Below are 23676 nucleotides of genomic sequence, written 5' to 3'. Positions count from 1 at the left end.
AGCCGGCCACTATGGGTGCTATTACCATATAGCTAAATCTATGGGTGTTATTCCTATATAGCTAACGCTATATGTACCAGTCCTACCTAGCCAAAGCTCTGGATTGAGCAGTTAAGTCCCTTAAGAGCAGCGAACAATGACATCAATAGAAAAGGTCCTTTTAGATAAAAACACGACACTCACACTATACGCCGGCAGGTTGAAAACAAGGCTTTAATTAACAAAAGACCGTAATGCATCCAACAGGGACCCAGCGGCGTCCTCGGAATATACTGCAGGACAATCCCATTCCGCACGTGTGCCTGGCGGGGAGGGGGTTAATGTATTATGAGCAGGTACGCGTATCCATATTGTTGTCGTAATTCTCCAATTGGTTTAAAACGTCCATCCCGGTGTTCGTAAAAAAAAAAAAAAAAAGCTTCGGTCCCCATGAGCCATTATTTTCAACGTTCCTCTATAACGCTAGCTGTTCAAGTACGTTCTTTTGTGTGTGTTTTTTTTTTTTTATTATTTTACATTTTTCTCCGAAAAAATCAGCATGTAAACAGAATGCTGCGCGTGACTTTCAGCATCGGTCATTGGGCTTTAAGAGACTTTTCATTTTCACAAAACTCCTCGTCGTAAGGAATCAAGTCTTCGTCCGGAGTGGCCGGCTGAGGGTAAACAACGTAACACACTTTCTGTCCACAGTAAGTCATAGATTCTGGGGAAAAAAAGGAAAAAATGTTATTTTTAACCGATACCAAAAAAGTGGACGAACGACAAGTCCCCTGGCTTCGCCATATCTTTGCCCTGGTTATAAATTGGGTTCATGGGTTTTATTGATCATTGTCAGGAGTTACCCCTGTCTGTTGGTCCTTTTAACTCTGACAACACCCAGAAGCATTCACTTTACTAAGAGGGTGGTAGATAAGTGTAACGGCCTCCCAGCAGAAGTGGTAGAGGTTAATACAATGGGGGAATTTAAACACGCGTGGGATAAGACTAAGACGCAGTACTTTTAAGTCATACCTAAGCTAGAAATAATCAGGCAGCATCATTTCATTTAACATTTAATTAATAGATACGTTGTATCGGCATGTGTGTTTGGTATTGGAGCTTACCAATAAATCTATCTATACACTGTGGTTTTTTCCTCCAGTAAACTCCCAGGAAAAAAACGGGCACGCCGGTTAAAATAATAATTAGTCCGATCCCACAGACCATCGGCTCGGAGTAAAAACTGAAGATCAGGAGAAATGCCCAGAATACCAGATAGGTGATCGGAACGATCAGATTCACCTGAAACGAGAGCAGAAAGTGATCCTCTGACATACACTACATGGACAAAAGTATTGGGACACCTGACCGATGACATCACATTCTAAATACACAGACATTAATATGAAGTCGTTCCCCCCTTTGCGGCTATAACGGCCGCAAAGATTTTGGGCTGGTTCTGTGGGATTTTCATCCATTCGTCCAGTAGAGCATTTGTGAGGTGAGGCGCCGATGTTGGATGAGACGCCCGGCTCGCAATCTCCGTTCCGGTTCACCCCAAAGGTGTTTGATGGGGTTAGGGTCGGGGCTCTGTGCGGCCGGTCAAGTTCTTCCACCCCAAACTCACCCAACCAGGTCTTTATGGACCTTGCTTTGTGCGCTGGGGTCGCAGTCACGCTGGAATAGAGAAGGGTCTTCCCCAAACTCAGAGCCCAATGTACGTCATTCAGAGATTCTGTTTCCATACCTCCTGCCCACAGGGTAACCGTGAAATCTACGTGGCCCTTGCATTATACTTGCCATTGGGCCACAATCAAATCGGAGAGGCCACTGCAGTCTACGGGGCTTGCCAGGGGTCTTTATGATAACCAATGGGGCAAATTCCATTATATGTGTTGCAGAGTTGCACCCATGTAGATAGGGAGGTATTGGAGGCTGTTATATTCAGGTCCTAACCCGTAGACAGAAGCTAGAGGAGGCTAAGTAAAGGTCTGGGCTCCCTACATCCATTGCGTTCGTCTCTGAACCCCGTAGCAAATTGTTATCGTCCATCCTGTGTTTGTGAAATGCGCCGGGTAACCCCATAGAGAAAGGCCCGGAACCAGCATTTCCAAACCTGGACTCTACAGAGGTGCAGAAGGGGATTTATTGGGGAATTTTAGGCTATCCTGAGGCATATTTTGGGGTGATTTTCTAGAAGTTGACTGATGCATTTTCTCAATAAGTGGGAGAGGAGGTCCATCCCGCAAGCAGCCATTAAAACGGGGACATTATTTACATTTAGTTCATATATATATAAATAAATATATATATATATAGCTAACAACATACATAAACTATACCTTGATTGGTCGGAACATTTTGGGCTTCTTGAACCGTAGAACAATAAGTCCCATAATTGTTACTCCGTAGCAGAGGTAGTTAATGAACGATACGTAATTGATCAGGGTGTAGGTATCCCCCACAAGCATGATGATTATAGTAGCTCCACACTGGAATAAGCAAACCGGGGGAAATGCGTTATAACAATGTTATATTTATTTACACATCTACACAAAAACACAATACACTGCCCTATATACAGAAATGTGAGACGCATTCTGCCCATCTAGTCTATGCAAAAATCACATATCCTGTATTGTAACCTTGAACACAGGTAAAAAAAATAGAATCAGTCACCTATGTTCAAGCACAGCTATGTGTGTGTGTGTGTTCATATGCAAAACATCCAGGTAAGAGTGTCAACAGACATGTGTTCAATAAAGTTTATTGAAAAAAAAATACGACTTCACTGCAACCCTGAGCTGGCGGCAAACACCTCAGAGGAGATGAGGCTTTCAATGTATGTGTTTACACGGATTTATCATTATTATGCAATAAATAATGTTTACATTCAGAATAATAAAGTACAAGGCTGTTTATAAACACACTGCACGGGGGGTATTATATTTGTATTTATACATAAATATTTACTAATGTAGGTTATGTGTACAAACATCTATATATAGATATATATATACATATATATAGTCTGTTTACTAATGCATGTTGTATTGTATATATATGTATATATATATATATATATATATATATATATATATATATATATATATATATATATATATATATATATATATATATATGGATGGTCTATGTATACATAATGCATGTTGAATTTTCATATAAACATATATATATGTTTATACATAAGTGTCTCTGTGTGTGATATATACAATATGTAACCTATTTATATATAGCTGTACTTAATATACATATAAAGCTCCTGAATTCCGTCAGGAAACGTGATTTTTCAGCCTATATTTTGTTGCATGCAATCTAAAGAGTCATTCTGAGGTGAAATGCTCCATGTGGTGCAATCAGCAGCAGTGTTCCATCTGTTTCCATGGCAACTGCTGCACATTTCTACCCTTGCGCTAGGTTTGAGCTTTATAAATCTAGTCCATCATTTATTTTTCCTTTGTTTTGATTATTTGTCTAAAACTTGTGGACTAATTTCTCCTATAAAATGCCTTAAAGGTATTTTGAAGAGTTAAGCTCACTTTTAACCCTTTTTTGGTATTATATATTTATTTATTTTAATTCAGCTGTGGCGAAAAAACTGATTATCGTTTAAGTGGCAGGCCCCTCGGCTATCCACCCCTCTGTCATTCAAGGGGTTTAGAAAAAGTGCAGTTTTTATTATGATTTATTAAATAAACTCACGCAGACAAGCAGAGCTGGAACGGGTGTGCAGTATTTGAAGTGGATCATGGCGAGTAAGCTGGGCAGGTGACCTTCTCTGGCCCCAGAAAAGCATAACCTGATATAGAAACAATATTATATTACAGTATATCACAGTGATTGCAAGCATCGGTGCTCTTATATATAAATCATGTGTAACCTATAGGCATGTAGGGTTAGGAATATTAAATATCTATCCGGATGTATATCTATATCTATCCGGATGACAGGTCACTGAAAGAACTGGTAACTATTGCATACTATTTCATGGACCCGCACCACATATTATATATATATATATATATATACATATATGGTGTATTGTAAATGAAATGTATAGAACACCTGTAGCAATGGTCTGGTTTAAATGAAGTATTTCCATAAGTCATCTTTAAAAGCGTTGATCTGGTGTATTATTTATTAAAGAAGAGGTCGCTGTGCCTTGATGGGGTGGCTCCTCATTTAATACCATTTTTTTGTAATTACTAAACCAGCAATGGGTCTAAAAAGGACAAATTCCTTTATTAAAAGATAAACTCATGGACGAAGCAGGAATATAATGAAGTTATATGCGTGCTGCCGCATTACATAGAGCTCTGTATAAGGTGCTTCTTATACAAGCTTCCCGGAGGAATTGTCTGCTTCCTATTCATTGAACGTCTGGAACGTCTTTCTTAAGAGGGGATGTCTGGACGTGGCAGGATATTTGCAATGTATTTCGAGACACCTATTCGGATAAGCTTTTCCTAGTATTCTAAGTCTATTGACTGGAAATGTATATATTAGCGGGTAGTTTTTCATCAAGATTATAAGTCTTCAGTTTTAGCAGAGGATTTTAGAAAAGGTTGAAGAGGTGTTAAGGATTAGATGCTAAAACTAGAGTGTTAAGCCATACTTCCTCGAACCTGGATGAGGTAAAGAGGTATCCGTTTATCCCTCCGAATGTGGAGAGCGCTACTGATGCAGGCATGATCCAAGAAAAATAACCCAGTAGCTTTTCACCAAAAGTCTAAAGCGATAAAAGGTAAAGTGACTGAATGTACGGAATCGCATATAACGTAAAAAAAAAACAAAACCAAACAAAGCGCACATGTGCTGACACGAGCAGCAAGACCCTACTATACTTACAACTGCCACAGCGTTGGACGACATCAGCTCCTGAGGTGTCATGGCGGTGAAGTAAGCTATGTTGGTAAACGTATAGACAAATGTCACCAAGGGGATGGAGATGAATATGGCGCGAGGTAGGTTCCTGGGGGGGAAAAAAAGCACTGGATGTTAAATAAGCCATATCAGTCCTGTGAAACATGAAGCCTCGGAGCCGGACGTGACCCACTTTATTCTATTTATACATTGGCAGAAAATCGCTCAATTTATTCTGAATGCTATTTATGTTTTGGAATTTTTGCCGGGATGTAATGTTTTTTTTTTATTTTTTAATGGATATTTGGACACCGCTTTTTCATTGGTAGAGGTTTATGAGGAGTAGTAGACAGAAAGCTGTAGGAATCTTGTATTGTAATCGAGTCATTAGTTAAACTAATTTGTTAATCTTTTTTTGTTTAACAGATTAAGGTATTGAGGAAATTTCACCTGAATTATCCAACATAACTACATCACGCTTTTGCATTTTGCTTCACGCAGGTAAGTTTTTTTTTAATTTCCTTTCTTTCCTTTTTATTTATGACGTTCCTTGCCTGCGATGTTAACATGTGACTACGTAATGTTATGTGTATATATATATATATATATATATATATATATATATATATATATATATATCTCTTAAGAGGCTGAAAGACCGTTGTTAGGGATGTGGAGTTTACTTGTTGACCTGAGTTTTAAAGGCCAAAGGAAGAAACATTAAAATCCTTTAAATCTGCATTTGTAATAATACAAATAATAAAAATAGTAGCAAAGCACTTACCTTCTGGGTTCCACCAGTTCTTCTGTGACGTAATTTAGAAAGTTCCATCCGCTGAATGCAAAGGAACCTTGTAGAAAGGCCAATGCCAGCTGCCCCACCGAAGGAGTCATCCAGAATGTAAATGCGTTACTAGGCACGAGCGCTTCGTAATTTCCTGTGGACGGAGAACATGTCTGTTAAGTCATGCGGTGGTTCATTTTGATTCACTATAAGGCATAAAATGCATCATGAATACTGTGCGCCACCTTTGCTGCTGAACCTTTTATTACAGCTGTTATGGGTGCTTAGCGCATGCAGCCCAGGGTTATTTAACTCTTTGCTGATGGTAGCCTGGGGTGTTCTGGGGTGCATTATAATATAATCACATGTGATCATGAGACTCTATGTCATTTTGGCTGCAAGTGTACTGTAGCATTGGGGTTTGTTAACCGATACAGTTCCCTCTTTGTAACGTTTCCTGTAATTTAATGTTTCTACTCCTTTGAACACCGGTGAGTCAATACCACTGTGTTCCGATAAATAGTATGTGCGTAAAAATGTGCGTAATGTAATTTATTCCTCGCGATCTATATTTCCTAGTAACAAATGCCAAATTAAAAAGTGTTTTCTGAAAGCCTATGGCAGGGGTTGGCTGTTGTTCAGACTGTCGCAAAACAGAGTCTCAGCAGAGCTATGGATTGTCACGTATAGATTATTCCACGGCATCTCTGAGGTCTTTCCCTCTCAAAGGCCATGATGATGAGTCTGTAGGTCACAAAGACTTCAAAACCAATTGTCAAAGTATCAGTTCAATCAGTAACGCTGTACCTTTAAATATCTGCATGAACCCCAAGACTATAATAAGTCCCAATGCTAGCAGCTTGCCGGCAGTGAAAATATCCTGGATCCGCGTGGCCCACCGCACGCTGGTGCTGTTCACCCAGGTCAGTAACACTGTACAGAGTAAAGACCACATGAGACCAGACAGTGCAAAAGGCTATCATTTCAAACAAAAACAACGAAAAAGATCTTTCAGCACCGTGCGAGGGGAGAGCGAAATAACCCATTCATAGCTAGTGGACGCTAGTAGACAATGTAGTTCGCAAACTCTATTGTTCAAAGGTTTGGGGCCACTCAGCTGTGTACATGGAAAACAAGGACATTTCTGGCTGTAATATACCGGCTAGAATCAGTGTACACAACATGCCATTGAAACGCAGGAGTGATAAAGAGTGTTGTACGCCTATGGAGATATTCCATTAAAAATCAGACGTTACATCATTAACACCGTCTGTGCTGGATTTCTGATCAATTTCATGTTATTTTAATGAGCGTTTCGGTGGAAAGCAATTTCTGAGTTTCTGGGTGACCCCAAACTTTTGAATGGTAGTGTATGTTAAGATGCCTTTTGGCTTTTTTATTTTATTTTTGATTTATGATTTCGGCTGAAGGTCTTAGCAACTCCTCTTGCGCTGAAAAGGTGTAAAAAGACACGCGCTCTCTACTGCCCCAGTGTGGTGGTGGGAGATAATGGAAGCCGTGAACCCCAGTTCAGGCCTTACATGGCTGGGCTCAGTCCTAGACCTGATGATAGCAAAACACAGTTAAACATTTCCGTGTAGAAGGCGAGATATATGCTACTCCTTCCTAAATACCCAGCAGTAATAGCAATCTTCCCAAACATTAAGAAATGCTTACACAAGCAGACTATAGACAGGGCTCTGGTGGCGTCGTAAGGAGGGATGCACTCCGGGAACACGGGCTGCAGGACGTAGTTGGAGAAGGTTAATGCGATGACTGCCAGACTCGTCGGGTACATAATAAGAACTGCACTCCAGAGCAGCAAAAACCTGTAACCAAAAGAAACATGACGAGTTAATCAGACCTTAAAGAATAATAAGTGTTATGACTACGACAGGTAATCTATCAAACCAAATCTGATTTAACATTGATATACAATCTGAAGAATATACTCTGTTAATCAGCCACGTAATCAAACACTGGTGGATCACTCGGTGTCATATAAAGAGTACAGAAGCTTAAGGTCAGGGCTGGGAGTCCCAGCAGAGTTAGCGGCCAGGACTGGTTGTTTTGGTAAAATATTGCCCATGCCTTCTATCTCAGTTCTGCTCCACATCTAGTTTTTAAGCAGTGGTTGTACCTCCTCTCCAGGACCAAGGATAGCGACTCCCGTCTCTGCGTACCGTTTCTTTTTGTAAGGATTATCATAACCATCTAAACACATACAGGCATGACAGGCAGGGGCAAACTGAGGAATGGGGAGGGCAGATCTTAACACGATAAGGAAGCAGCTGCTGTATACTATATTCCGAGGAAGATATCTCAGTTGCCAGTAGGCTGCCCTTACAATGTGAAATGGCCAATTTCAGTGAATCCTTGAATGTCTGCTACGTGCGGAATTCACGCTGTTTTCCTACATTCCTGGTAGTCTGCCTTCTAATGTATAAAATGTATATGTGACAATTCTGAAGTATTATCTCCATAGGTCATCCGCCAGGAGCAACAACTGAAATGATTGAGCTGTGTTTTCACTCTTAAATAAACCACATTTTGAAATATCACAGGGACTAGAACCGTGACAACGACATCCTTTTTTTGTGTGTCAAATAAAAAATTGGTCTAAAGGAAACAAAAAAAAAGCTCACAAATCTGTTAGAGTGTAACATAGTTATACGGCACGGAGCTCTCATACTTACCCTGTTAACCCACCAAAAATCTCAGTGACATATGAATAATCACCTCCTGATTTTGGGATTGCGACTCCAAGCTCTGCGTAACACAAGGACCCCAGAGCCGAAATCCCTCCTCCGAGGACCCAGATAATTAACGCCAGTCCCACCGAGCCACTGTGTTCTAGGACCCCTTTAGGGGAGATAAAAATACCAGATCCTATAATATTACCTGAAATAAAACAAAGGGAACAAAAAAAAACCACTTAGGAATATTTACTGCGAGACAAATTATTGGAGGGTTATTTTCTACGTAAATTGTTGTCCGACACCTAAATTCTACCTAAATTTGCCCTTTCTGGTAAATACACAATATAGAACTAACACATCAAGAGCGAGGCATCTGCCGTTACTGGATGAGTAGACAGGGCATTTAATTTTTTCATTTATTTATTTTCTTTTTGTTTTGTTGGGGAAACAACGTTTTCTAATAGAATAGGATACACAGTGTATGGGTGCAGGCGCTCTGGTTTGCTGCATGCAAAGATTTAGAAGGAAGCTTTAAACGTGGGCTCGACATGTATTCCGCTGAAAGCGTAAGGGCCGGATATTAAACAGAGTCAGGGTATTTCTCTTTTGCAGCAGGGTTGTGTCTTTTCCAAGCTCCCTTGCTTGAAGGAAACCTTATTCTCACTCAGCAGAAACTCTTTCTTATCCCGTGCAAAAGTCTTTTAGCTCGGTGGCATGAGGTCAAACACTCCTGCCACGTTCAGATCCTTTCCTCTCCCCCAGGCAACCACCCCTGAGAAATGATGTCCTTTTATCCCTGCTTGGCATTCAGATTTGCCGGCAGACATTCCCACTAAGGCAGCCAAAACACGGAGTGCGGTCACCAACGTTTAACCCTCTAATGCCCGGAAGTGCAGCTCTTTCAGGGCAAGGACACAACATTAAAGCGATAACAATAATAACACAAATCAAGACGAAAGATTCACTTTCCGTGCTCGTGTACTTTTTTCGCTAAGTAACATGTGTATTGTGATTTGCATGAGCCCCCAGGGGTATGATACTATGTAGGTGGGGGGGCAGAAAGGGTGCATAGTTTGCAATCAGCAGAGTGTATGGGTAAATTAAGGGAATTAGTGACTCCTACTGAGGCACAATGCAAGAGTGGGAGGGTAAGCAGTTCGGGTCCAACAAAATGTGCCGGAATAGCACTTAGTAGTACAGAGAGACATGATGGGACCTTTCATCAGAGGCGGATTCATCAACGGCGACAACTAAATATATATATATCGTCGTATCCCTTCTCGGCAGATTATTTTTTTCCTTGAGCACAAAATTACGTCACACTTTTAAAAATAGAGCGTTAACCTAACAAGCAAAGACGAGGTCACGAGTGCAACAAATTAAACTTATTGTAATTCCAGAACAAGTCATTTTAAGCCCAATTCTTACTCGGATGAAAATTGTGCTGACATATCTATCTTTTTTTTACTTTTGAAAGCCTTTCATTGTTTAAATCTTACTAGTCTTACGCTGTAAACCTTTAACAATGCTGGAAATATATTTGAGATCAGCACTTCCTTAAGATTAAGCCAAGCGTGCGCTGTGATTCCTCAAATGACTTGGTGGGTGCTACAAATTACCGCAGAAAGGGCTTCATCAGTAAAGTCTGACTTCTCCTTGGAAGTTTTTTTTTCTTTTTTTTTTTAAATGGAAACGTACATTAAAATTCTTAGCAAGTAACAACATGAACAATCATTGTGGGTCATAAATCCAGCATTCCGAGCAGCTTTTCCCGAGCTAAGAACTAATAAGAGGATTATATAATGCAGAACTTTGCAAGTTTACTGAATAGGTGTTCCCATCACCCGTTTTCCACAGATCCAGAGCAATGTTCCATAATGTTGCATCAGGACGTTATTCTGCATTATATGCATATTATCCGCTTTTAGTATCAGCTGTAATTTTAACTAGAATCTGTCCAAATCCTTGTATTGTGGAGTTGAGTTTACTCAACAGTTTTCCGGGTTTATCTGTCGAGTGCCCCGTGACACAGCACTTCGTGTTCTAATCTGAATCCTTATGGGGATACAGACTTAGAACTGAGATGTTGGTCTCAAGCTCAGCTCCATAACGATTGAACCCTGTCATTAGACCCGAGTGTAGGTGCCAGGGAACTTGTTGAGCTTGTTAGTGAGTCTTATCAATAATGACCCAATTGGGTTTTAGAATACTGCAGCTGAATGATCCGTCTGGCATCCACATTACTTATGAGCATTAATTAATTTTAGCCCTTTGTGTTCCCTCTGAGAATTAAGAGTTCAAAAAGAACGCCACTGAACAAGCACAATTCCCCTCATATAAATACATCTCAGCTCTTTTCAACTTTCGCTAGCATTAACAATAAATTGGGGGTATTTAGCTGCAGAAGGTATTCAGAATTGCTTTGACAGATTAGCTTAATTTCAGCATGACCTTTGTCCTACATTAGATTATAACTGTGCATAAAGACAATTGTTCAGCGTCGGTAAACCTCATTCATTCGCATTCTTCTTGCACTAAATAGGTGTCGCGACTGCCGTCACCCGGGAGCGCACACCGCAGATGTTCTTTGCCGTGAAACACCTAGAAAGGGATTGGGCCTGAAAATATGAAGACAGGGACATAGATGATCCCAACAGCGTTGAGGCTCAGGTAGCGGCAGGTATAGTAGGCAGTAGGTAGCTGTATGAATAGCCGGATACCTGTATCGGTAATGCTGCAGGTGGAAGCCTGGGGCAGGTAATGCCGGATGCCAGGTAGAACACAGAATGGATAGTCAGCCAAGCAGTGTTCAGTACACAAAGCAGGTAGTCAGACAAGCCAAGGTTGGTACACCGAGCAGGTAGTCAGAAAGGCCAGGTACAGCACACAGATCAGGAAAACAAGGTACAAAATCTCTAGGCAGAAGATGGCCAGACAAGCCAGGAGTCAAAGTAAACGTTCAAGAGTCAAATCGCCAAACTAGAATACAGGACCACTCCAGGGTGAATCGGATTAGCGGTTCTCGGGCATCGGCAGACCGCGCTGGCAAGATCATAGTCATAATTTACACTGAAAACATAATACTTATTGATGTTTATGTATAAACATAAACATATATTTCACTCCATGTAACGTGGAAATCCATAACTATATTAAAAGCAATCATAGCAGGTTGTCCAAGCTATCAATAAGGGCAATTGCCTCCTTAGTGTATAATTAACATGCTAATTAACTGCAGAGCATTATACCTGTATCCGGTGTTCTGTATCAAGATTGCTCAAAGTAAATTAAAATAATTACTCATCTGTAATGAAAAATGAGTTCCGTTTGACTTTGTGAAGCTGTACCCCATGCACCTTTTTTGTCTTTCTCACACAGTATGATCACAATTATTTTTATTGGCAGTCGTTAGGATTGAAGCCGGCTGAGGACATTTAACCCCCCCTTCTGTATTCAGTAATTGGAATTTTTATTACAAACTGTAAGTTGATCTTTAATGATGCTAAATGGGTGCAGTGAAGATCCAATTATTCCACTGAACTTTCCCTTGGTCCCGGCGCACGTTTATAAGGAATATTATACACTTGATGAAAAGAAACCAAGTGGCTGTCAACTGCAATGGGGGGGTTCAATATCACAGCATGACTTAATAATTATTATTAATTCACAATTTAAATTGGGTTATTATATTGTCTTTCAGAGCAGTATCTCTTTTTGGGGGGGTAGGTAGGGACATAGCTCATGCATCATGTTGGTGGCCATTGTGATGTCTTGGAATGGCCCCCACCATCGGGTTATGTGCTAAATGTGATTTTACGGCATTTTATGTGCATAATTATTAATAACATGCGTGGGATAATTAAAAGCGCACAGATTTTGGGGCATCATGCCCCTTTGTTAATGCGCCCTCCTACACATGTGCATTCTGCACGAGGTTATTCATACGGATCCGCTTGCGTTTCAGCCGTACGTTCTGTTTAGTATAGCCTTATTAGTGATGTAGAAGTTTGTGCTGTGCTTGTAATCTTCGTGCTGGTGACTCAGTGCAGGGGTATTAATTATTCAGTGTTGTGGATTTTTTTTTTCTCGTTAAATACAGGGATAGCACTTTTTTTTACTCAACTCCCGGTCTTTCAATTGGGAATGGAGCAACATTTTGATCTTTTTGTTCATCTTTTTATCTCTGATACTTCTGCTGTATGATATGTGTTAGAACTGAGCAGAGTCTGAAGAAGTATGTATAGTTATGTCATGTGGTACACAGTTTGGGCGCCGGAGGTCACCCCCACTTTTTAGTTGTTAAGTATTATATGCCCATAGGCTATGACCTGAATCTCTCTGGGACAGAAACCCTTTAATTCTTTACCGGAATATGCAGACAACCAGGAGTTTTTGTGTTTTTTTTTATATCAAGACTGGTGGGGTTATTAATGCTACCAGGCTTCCTTTTTTTATATCCTGGACTCATTGTCTAAAAGAATAGATATCAGGCTACCTGATTTTAAGGGTCATTAAAGTCGGACATAAGCTAAGGAGCACACAGGAAGGACATTGATGTTTGTCATCTCCATCCCTTGCCAGGCTGTCCCTGAAAGGAGCCAGAGCGTCAGTCTGCACCAAGAGACTCTCAGCTTCAGCCATCAGAATCCCTGCTGTCAAGATCTTTAGGGCAATTATATCCAACCTTCTGTTTTAATATCATGTTCCATGACCAGTCTTCTGCCACCCCTCCAACATGCTGTATCGAACCTAAAGAAATCTTAAGGCTTTGTAGCCCAGAATAGCTAGGATCCTAGCAGAGTAAGGAGGCTCCCTGACTCCCAGCCAAGCTACAAGCCTCAGATTTATGGGATGCTTTAAAAAGAATGCGTTTCGGGACGTGGTGTCCAAATGTACATCCGCCAATTATTCTGCAGGCATTAGTATTCCGGTGAAGAATGAAGGGGCAGGTACCTGATCACTACCAGCAGTGGGCTAAGAAACTTTCTAACGAGCCTGATAAAACAACAAGATCTTACACCAAGAGCCCATTCAGTATTCAGTCATCTCCCATTCATTTACAGGTAATTAACCTGACCTGGGAGAGCAAGGCTTCAGACTTTTTCAAACAGGGCATTATTCCAGTTTTTTCATTCTCTTTGTCCTGTTTCCTCCTTTTATTCCAAGAAAATGACTGCCAACACAAAGGAACCATTTTGTTACATTAATGAATATAGATGTTAAAGTTTCCATGCCTTGACTTTATCCATAAAACAACAATTTTAGGAGATCTATGAATAGGGCAAGCCCCCCCACCCCAGCACCCCCATAAAATACTTTTAAAGTAAATAACAATGGCTATGGATGTGTTTTTGGCTATACATATTGTTAGGCTTCGATTTTCTTAAAAAGCTTTAGTTTGGGAGTTTTTAAGAGATTGGGCAATATTCTGACATGCGCTAATCCAGGGGTGTACAAGTTGTTTTCTGCAGTAGGTCACTTCTTTAGAAATGTATGTACATGTGGGCTGCACTCATTTATCATTGAGAGAAAATATACAGATTGACTCCTATCATTCTATAGCGAGCAGGACACAGACAGTGGGACAGCATGACTCCCATCACTATATACGCAGCCACACATTGACTGTGCTACAGTATAACTCCCATGTCCCATTATCATCATTTTTGATTTGTCACTTTTACTCACACTCTCTTATACTCTCTCTCACACTCACTTGTACTCATGCACACTCTCACTCTCTCACACACTCTCTCACATTCTTACTCTCACACCCTTTCACACACTTTAAATCTCTCTCTCAGTGTCTCCCTAACTTCTCCACCAACCGCTACCACGTACCTGTCTCCTTTCCCACAGCTCCTCTTTGTCTTCGTCTCTCTTCTCAGTGTACCAGGCCTCCCGGAGCAGCTGTTCCTCTAATGGGGTGCTCTGGGAGGCCTAGTTCACGGAGATGCGGGCGGAAAAAGAGGACAAGGGGAGAAGCGGACCAATAAAGTAGACAGAAGAACAAGAAGAGGTGTAAAAAAGACAGGAACGCGAAAGCGGTCAACATAGAAGGTAGGGAGACTCAGCCAGCACAGACTTCACTCCTTGCGCTGCACTCCCTGCCCAATGCGCCTCTCCTAGTCATAGAGTCTGGGTGAGGGGCACGGGGTGTACCCGCCTAGGCACGGCTCTCGTTGGAAGTGCGGTTACCGCTGCAGATCTCATGCAGGCTGCGCCTAGACGTCCGGTGGGCTGGCAGGCAGAATGTTGGACGCCCCTACGCTAATCCATATCCAAAGATTGAAAGTTTCACATAAATGAAGCTGCCTGATCTGGATATAGATGGATCCCTAGCATTAAGTTGCTGGCGCACTCCCCTGGTTCTGGAACTGAGTGATATCAACAAACTTTCAGGGATGATTTTCCAAAAATAAAAGCCACTTTCTGAATACTGTAATGATGTGTGCGGGTCACCATCGGCAACCCATGTGCTTAGCAGATTTGTACTTTTACGTGGATCTCTAGAAAGGCTGGAGAAGCCATACATAGGACATCTTGCTTCTTTTGCCAGCCTGTCCCTCAAAGCAAAGCGTTTTCAGCCTAATGTGACCCTGATTGGCCTCATCTGCCATGAAACGCCACGTCCCTTTCAATAATCCCATCACATTCCAGGGAACTTTTTCCGTTTTTAGACTGAATATCTTTGCCTAAATGAGCGCAGGAGTCATGGAAAGATACTTGCCAAAACTGGCACTTTAGGAACAAGTTCTATTAACTCTTTACAGCAGCTGTTATGGCTTCCATTCCATTTATTAATCGACATAATGTAACAGTCAAAGCACAGACAATGTCCAGACTCTCACAACTCCTTACAGTTTTGCAAATGATCTAAACAACCCTTCAACTATCAAACAGTCATTTAATTATCTGCTAATAATTAAAGTATAAAACATCTCCTGTCATTGGTCAAGGTCTTCTGCTATATTAAGTTCTCTGTTGCTACATTCGTTATGTTCGAACTCAGCGATTGTGTCTTCTGTCTAAACAGAATATTGTGTTGTAGAAAGGGTTGTGCTGAGCTGGGTGAATCTGCTTTCTTACTTTCCTCCAGCTAAATGTTACCTTGAATGCAACGTTACATTAATGTTTTTGTTATGTAGCCGATACACAATAATTGTTACAGTAATTCCTGTCTGACGGAACAGTGTGAGAGGTCATGGAGCGTGTTTGATCTATACACCTTGCTCCACAATCCCTGTCAGCTGACTTTGCCAATCTTCAAATCCTCGCTAATAACCGCTACGTTCTGTAACCACTGGCTGGTTGTCATATTGTCATGTAGTTTTCCATCATACATGTTCATTCCTCCTTACCTATTATGATGGCGCATGCACTGACGAGTCCTATTTCCTTTTTTAGAGTCACCTTCTCCGTGGTGCTGTCGGGGCTGCCTGTGGCATTGGGCTGGTGATGCGTGGGTGCCGGACTGTTCGTGCTGGACTTCGGGAGCTGAATTTCTCCTGCCATTTCCCTGAATCCTTGTGGCCACGTTAGTCTCCTGCCAGCCTGTTGAATGCTTCAGTTTGGCTTTCTTGACCGTCTGTGTACCAGGTATGTGGGACGGAGGGCTACTTTGTTCTTAGAGCACCTGCTGGAGCACGGGGACACGGCAGCCCGGACTGACACACACGCGCACACACACAGCACACTTTACACGCTGCTTTTCACAATCACCGCTCACGTTCCATAATAAGATGCAGGAGGAGTGTTCCTTTACACGGCTCTTAAAGGCACAGCACACCCTGCTGTACCACTCCGTATCATTAAAGCCCTCCGCAGAGCACGGTAACCTCTGGCGAGCTCAGCAGTCCCATTAACCCTTTAAGTTCCTGATGCCTACAAGTCTAAATAGGACTTGTGTATGCTATAAAGAGCGCACATGGTTAACTGTTGGTTATTTCATAGATATAAATGATCCTACGCTATGTGTGCACTTTTGTTTTATATGTTATATTATACTTTTTTCTAAGCCCACCTGCTCTTTGAAAGGCTTCCTTATCACATGGCGTTTGTGAGTGCATTACAGATAGTTCAGATTTAGTTTTTATTTGATCGGTATACCACACGGCGATGGTTTTAGGTTTTATTTAAGTATTTCAGGGATTCTGCGGCACTCTGATTGTATATTTATTCCATAAAACATACATTTCAAGTTGTGACACTTTTTTTGGCTGGTAATTTGATGTAAAACTGCAAATTGCCAAATGTTGGAAATTGCTTGAAACGTATAGTTGCGAGGAGAACCAGGCTCTTACGGAAATGATTTGTTGAATGCCGTGTAGTCATTTTAGCTGCAGGTATATTCCTGTTCCGTTACAAACAGTTTCAACAGGTGGCAGGCAGGTGGCCAAAGGGCGATATTGGCATCTCTGGCGAGAGATGGGCAAAGGTAAGTAAATAGAACTCTAGCTGTGACCTCATTATAGCATAAGTAACACGTATATATGCTGCAGATTTTCTGCTCCTGGTGGAGGATGCGCTGGGTCTGAATGCGCAAATCATTTTAGGGATATCCTTCAGACCTAATTTAAAGGAAACGGTGTATCCTATCCTAAATCTGTGTTAACCCAACTAATACTATTTACCCAGGGAAGGCGGCTGAGCGTAAAAAAGATTAATAGATTCTCTTTTTTTCTGGCTTTTCACAATTAAATCACGGCTTAAAAGATCTAAATGGCGATCATGTAATGATGTCATATCTGGCTTCGTTCATAACTTTCATGGTGTCCTGTGAATCAGCTCAGCAAAATGTTTGCATTAAAGTTATATGATAGCGCTTGCCACCAGGCGATGCATTTGTATCCCCTGCGTTGGGGAAAAAGCCCTGGAAATAAACTATTGGGTCAACCCTGGCTTATTGAATCCCCCATTGTACTCATCGGGTATCCACTTAGAGGCCCCCAGTCTCTTTTACAGAGATAGCTCATTATCATTTAACTCTTGATGAGCCAGAGTGTTAAGTAAAATGTTAGAATCACTTCGTGTTTTCGGCATTTCATATATTTTCACCTCTCTCATAGCTCATCTGCTGTCAGGTAGATCTGAAAGTGTTATTGTAAGCCACGTTTATAAGCTATGGTTACAGTTTAATGAAGAAAGAGAAACTCTGTAACAGATTCGAAAAAATAATGTAATAACATCCAGGATCACACCTTGGAATGTCAGAATTTTATTTAAAATGTAAGAATTTAGCGTAGATTTTGATGATAAGCACACAAGCTTTACACCAAAAATATACGTAAGGCCAGGAGAAAACCTCCGTCTTATTGATTTGCCACCGTAATTGCTTTGTGTGTGTGATAAGGCAACCCTGTGTGCCTGTAATGAGGACAGAAGCCCCCGAACAAAAATGAGGGCGTCATTCCGGGACGGAGGTTCTGAAAAATATTGGAGCAACTTGAATGGTGTAACGGGGCGGAGGGCAGAAAAAAAGGCAACGTTCCTTACGGATGAGCAAGCGCTGCATAGCAACTGAACAGAGGATGAAGTGAAGCTTGTGCCGTTAGCTTCTGAAGTCTGTTTTACTAAACTTTCCTCAATGAGTTGAAACATTCCACCAAAGAGGCATATTTTGAAACAGTCTCCAGATTCAAAGAACATTCGCAAGCCCCCAAAAATGTGTTCGGCGGGGATATAGTCAAAAGGTTTGCTTAATAGAACCAACAAAAATAAAAAAAGTATCGATCCAAACTTTGCTGGAAGTTAGCGGACGTTTTCTGTCTCTTTTAACTTTGCGTTCATTGGGTGAGGCAGCAGAAGAAGGAAGAGGAGAGGAATTGTCTGTTTCTGCTTTCTTCGAGCTTGTTTATGGACATGAATTACGAGGCTGTGTCCGGGTTTTATTTCTTGTCCTTTCTTTCTGGCTGGGAGAACCGGAAATCTGCGAATGCGATGGCACCAAAAAGTCTCTGCTACCTTAAATAGGAGAGAATATCCCAAGTGAAACCGCGATAGATTTGGGGGGGACTGATTAGTGATCTGTACTGGGTTTGTGGGTACAATATTTGAAATATTTCTACGTCAAGTATTGCTTTGAATACTCGATATAATAAAACATTGCTGATGCTTTATGAACATAAGGGAAGCATGGTGGATATCTCCTATCAGTATCAGTACTGCTATCCAAGCTAGCCAAACCGCCACCTCGGGATTAAAAATAATGACGACAGGGAGAAGGTGCTGCTCATAACCTTAATTCCACCTTCTGAGGGACCGCATGTCCACTCCAAATATACAAAATGAATGTAAGTCCACACTCATGTGGCCATTTCATGCAAAACATGCCTTGTTCCACCAGGGTCGTGGATGGTTGGGCAAGCTGTGCCCTACTTATAGATATGTTTATTATATTTGTAGAGACGGCCATCTTGCCTTCAACCGCCCGCTTTAGAGCTACAGGGGTGAGTCGGTTATTTTAAACCAACAGAACTCCAGCAACAGTTGGAAACTCAAACTGACCGTTGGTGGCCTTCGCGTTGGATGGCATCTGGGCGGCTCGCACAGTGTCTGGGGTGAGGAGATCAAATGCTTATTCTTACTAGTGCTTTGGCCGAGGCAAAGCCCTGGGAACATACTCGTCCGTATAATGCCATGAATAAGAACTTTGTTACGTCCGGGGAGTAATCTCTACCTCCCTCTCTGCAAGCAGTTTGCCTTTACCCTTTGTAATAGTGATAACATGAATTATTTGTTTAGGGTTTTTGTTGACAGTTAGCACTGGAGTCCTGCTTTTCTTGTTTTTAAATGTACTTTTTGATTGACGCAGTAGCCTGGAAATAATGTTACAATTTATAGTGTTACATTTGTTTTCTTCCTGAACTTCTTCAGATTTCCACTAGAGGGCACTACTTCACCACGATTCACTGCAAGCATTTCAAGGAAAGAGTCATTTTTATTATTTCACTAGTCATTTCTTAGACGGATCCGAGTCAATAACCAATCAAGCTTTCGAGGGTAATTTCACCCAATATTGTGGCAGACTTTTGGTTTCTGTCAGTCTGAAGTGGGAGATAAGTAATGTGCACTTAATGCAGGCTGATTGGAGGACATGGGCTCTTAAAACACAGTTTGTGCAATTTGCATGGTCACTCCTCAACACAGTGTTGCTGCAAACAATCTTTTGGTTTATGGTTTGAGAGCAAGTTGAGCGGGGAATGGGTTAACAAAAATAATAAGCAAAATAACCTGTTCTGTGCTTAGATGTTTCTTCTTAGTATAACACTTTATTATAGATGTGCTAGAGTCTTGCTAGATAAGTCTAAGATGCTAGCCTTCAATGGCCTTCAATGTATAGTCTTTGGAGCTAACTGCCATTACTCTGAGCCAAGACACCCTGCTGCTCTTGGATTAGATGGCTGTAATAGAAGCTTTGATCCGATGTCTGTAGCAATAACATGTGATTTTTTCCCCATGGTGATGGACAATTGCCCCTTTTTTCCCCATTAAAGAAATTAAATGATCCGGGATTGTTGTCAGAGCCCTCCCTAATGCACAATGCCAGGTTGCAGCTATAAGGCTACTAGAATATCATCATATAGAAAACATGCCTGGCTTGGTATATCTACTCATTACCACTTGCAGGCAAATCGTTTGCTCCAAAGTCACAATTCTACGCTGGGTGACCCCCTTTTTGTGTGATGGTGACAGATACTTGGCAGCTGCATGGTGTCCTGGCTGCAACCACCAGTTCGGTCCTCCTATTTTTATATATATATATATATATCATTTTTATAAAGCGGTAGTAGCAATAAATCACTAATCTGATCCATTGCAATGTGAAAAGAAACAAAAAAACTATCAAGCACTTTTCTCACCGAAAGACACGCAGCAAATTGTCAACTGCAGAAAAATAGCCTCTGTTCTAGTAAATGTCTGAAATAATATCTATTATATAGAAAAAAACACACAATTATTGCCAATAGCGAGCGATGATCTGTGCACACGAATGCCGAAATGACAGCATGTATAAGTCTTCAGATGCAAAGTAACCATCTCGCTTGTCTAACCTGCACCATCACGGGGAAAAATGGCTCCAATTAAGTCTTCAACCAAAACACTTAGAGCAGAATGGATGGCGCGGCATCGCCCTTTAAACATGCCACCGTCCGTGCTCTCTTTGTCTCGGAGGATACTAGCGCTACTTTATGGGTGTAATAAAATATTATAGGTTGACGGTCATTGTAGATCACTTGCAACATTTTTCCCCCCCGCGTGATGCCTTTGGACATTTCTTGTTACTGCCACGTCTATCCTTTTCATGAAATCGTTATTTGGATTAAAATACTTGACCCCCACCCCAATTCTAGTTTAATTGCTAAACACAGCACTTAAGAGCGATAGTAATACCATAGCCAACAAGGTTTATGTTACGGTTTGTTTGTTTTTACAATGAAAACAGGAGCAAAAAGCTGTGAGGAGCTGCCCGTGAACACTCCTTTGGGTCCCCACTGTTGGGTGATGGAAACATACGGCATGCGCAAGACCCAGCGTGGAAGCGGCTTCGCATAAACCGATATATTTTCAGGACAGCTAGCGTCTGTTGCCACCATGAACAGGCGTGACCATATTCGCCAACACGTTCCTGTTTGTGAGGATACCCAGGCGACACAGAAGCGCGTCCATTTCCCATCAACGCTTGACTTGGATAACGCTACATTATATAAGAGAACAAGGAATGCTAGACCCTCGCCTGATGACACCTCTGCCGAGTCCCGCCGGTGGGAAATGAACCTCCAAAAGGCTGTGTTGGCCGCAGTCATCTTATTATTGGCAGCATGCAGCTGGGTTTCCTTCTTTGGGTTTCCATTTCTCAAAAGCTCAGTCCCCTGTGAAGAATCTCAGTTGGCCATCGCCTCGAAAAACCACAAGTTGGTCGTAGATTCCGTCAGGCAGGTGGACATCCTAATGAAGGCGCTGGAGAGAGATTCCAAATATCGGAATCATAACGCCATCCAGGCCTTCGAAAACCTCAAAGAGATCATCGCAATGATAATGGAGGCGCAACGAGACGAAACAAAAACCGTCAAGAGTGTTTTGGCGGCTATACCGAATCCAAGAGAACTGGCGATGAAGCACAAGAGCTGCTCCATCCAGCTGCAGAAGAAGTACTCTGATGCCGCGGCCGGAGTGACCTTTTTGAGGAGAATCTTACGTTTTCTCTGCTTCGTCTAAACACGCGCACACGACCTTTCACCGAGAGGCGAATAAAATGCATCGCAAACTAAAGGCTTTAGTCTGTCATTTGTCACCAAAGTGCCGTACGTATAGTCGCGATGGCTAACGAACCCCTGGACAGCGATTGCTCGTCACGTTGTATGGTCGCTAATGACATTAATGAAGCAAGTGCAGCTGTTAGCCACCCCCTACTCTAGAACTGTTCTAGATCTGCAAGGCACTGTATCACGCTTCGCAGAAACCTTGTAAATGGGGTAATGTTATGAATAGAGGTAGAAATGCGCTTTCAAAGCTAATGGTGAGAATTCTTGCCTATTTTCTTGGTAATGGTAGCTTTTCTTCTTCAGTGTTTAACCACTTACTCCGACGCATTCAAGTGTTTATATAGTAAAAGTCAGTAGCCGGGCTTTAACCTTCCGCAAAACATTTATCCCAAAACAAGTGCTACGGGTTGCAACCCCAAATGCCTCTCATTTCATATCACACACTTATATACTTATATACACTTATATACATATATATACTATATACTTATATACACACACTAATATACTTATATATACTATATACTTATATACACACACTTATATACTTATGTACACTTATATACACACACTTATATACATATATATATATACTATATACTTATATACACACACTTATATACATATATATATACTATATACTTATATACACACAATTATATACTTATATATACTATATACTTATATACACACACTTATATACTTATATATATACTTATATACACACACTTATATACTTATATATACTATATACTTATATACACACACTTATATACTTATATATATACTTATATACACACACTTATATACTTATATACACACACTTATATACATATATATATATACTTACATACACACACTTATATACATATATATACTATATACTTATATACACTTATATACACACACTTATATACTTATATATACTTATATACACACACTTATATACATATACACTTATATACACACACTTATATACTTATATATACTATATACTTATATACACACACTTATATACTTATATATACTTATATACACACACTTATATACATATATACACTTATATACACACACTTATATACATATATATATATACTTACATACACACACTTATATACATATATATACTATATACTTATATACACTTATATACACACACTTATATACTTATATATACTTATATACACACACTTATATACATATACACTTATATACACACACTTATATACTTATATATACTATATACTTATATACACACACTTATATACTTATATATACTTATATACACACACTTATATACATATATACACTTATATACACACACTTATATACTTATATATACTATATACTTATATACACACACTTATATACATATATACACTTATATACACACACTTATATACTTATATATACTATATACTTATATACACACACTTATATACTTATATATACTTATATACACTTATATACACACACTTATATACATATATATACTATATACTTATATACGCACACTTATATACTTATCTATATACTATATACTTACATACACACACTTATATACATATATATATACTTATATACATACTTATATACACAGTTATATACACACACATCATACTTAATCGGGTTTATCTTGTGATTTCGTGGCTTCTTGTCTAATGACATCGAGTAGGTAATGCAGCTGTAACTGGCTAAAGCGCCTTGTATCCCCGCTATGCTCAGTAATCAGCCCCCCCCCCAGGACCAAGGCCGAGGGGCAGAGTCCAGAAGTGACCTCAAAGGCATCTTATTTATTTTCTGATTTTGCCAAGGATGAAATTTACAATTGTGTAGAGAGCAGATAGCAGTTCTGCTCTGACGTGCTTTGAGAAAAAGGGGCAAAAGGTTAAATGAAAACGTGTCCTGTGCCTCGCATCTGATCCTAATACTTATGATGGGTACAATGTAAGAGCCCCTCTCCCTACCAATGCGGTTTGTAAACCTATTAGGGCCGCGTCCAGTTCTTTATTCCTCATCCACAAAACTTTGTATTGTTACTTTGTAGGATAGGAATATCCGAAGG

At 40.6% G+C, this 23676-nt stretch overlaps 1 protein-coding gene across 1 annotated transcript; it reads right to left on the bottom strand.

The window, feature by feature from the left end:
* Positions 1–429: 429 nt before the first annotated feature.
* On the bottom strand, positions 430–16037 carry SLC7A10 (solute carrier family 7 member 10). The gene is made up of 11 exons (XM_053449664.1): positions 15708–16037; positions 8344–8548; positions 7325–7476; positions 6455–6580; positions 5648–5801; positions 4849–4972; positions 4626–4729; positions 3703–3799; positions 2322–2471; positions 1104–1281; positions 430–703 (listed from the first exon to the last, which is right to left on the bottom strand). The coding sequence occupies exons 1-11, from the start codon at positions 15859–15861 to the stop codon at positions 576–578; spliced, it is 1572 nt and encodes a 523-aa protein (XP_053305639.1). The 5' UTR covers positions 15862–16037; the 3' UTR covers positions 430–575.
* Positions 16038–23676: the final 7639 nt, after the last annotated feature.

This window comes from Spea bombifrons, chromosome 10 (assembly GCF_027358695.1).
Source record: "Spea bombifrons isolate aSpeBom1 chromosome 10, aSpeBom1.2.pri, whole genome shotgun sequence".
NCBI classification, from domain to species: Eukaryota; Metazoa; Chordata; class Amphibia; order Anura; family Pelobatidae; genus Spea; species Spea bombifrons.
The sequence above is the reverse complement of the archived record's forward strand: the minus strand, read 5'-3'. Positions and strand labels throughout refer to the sequence as shown.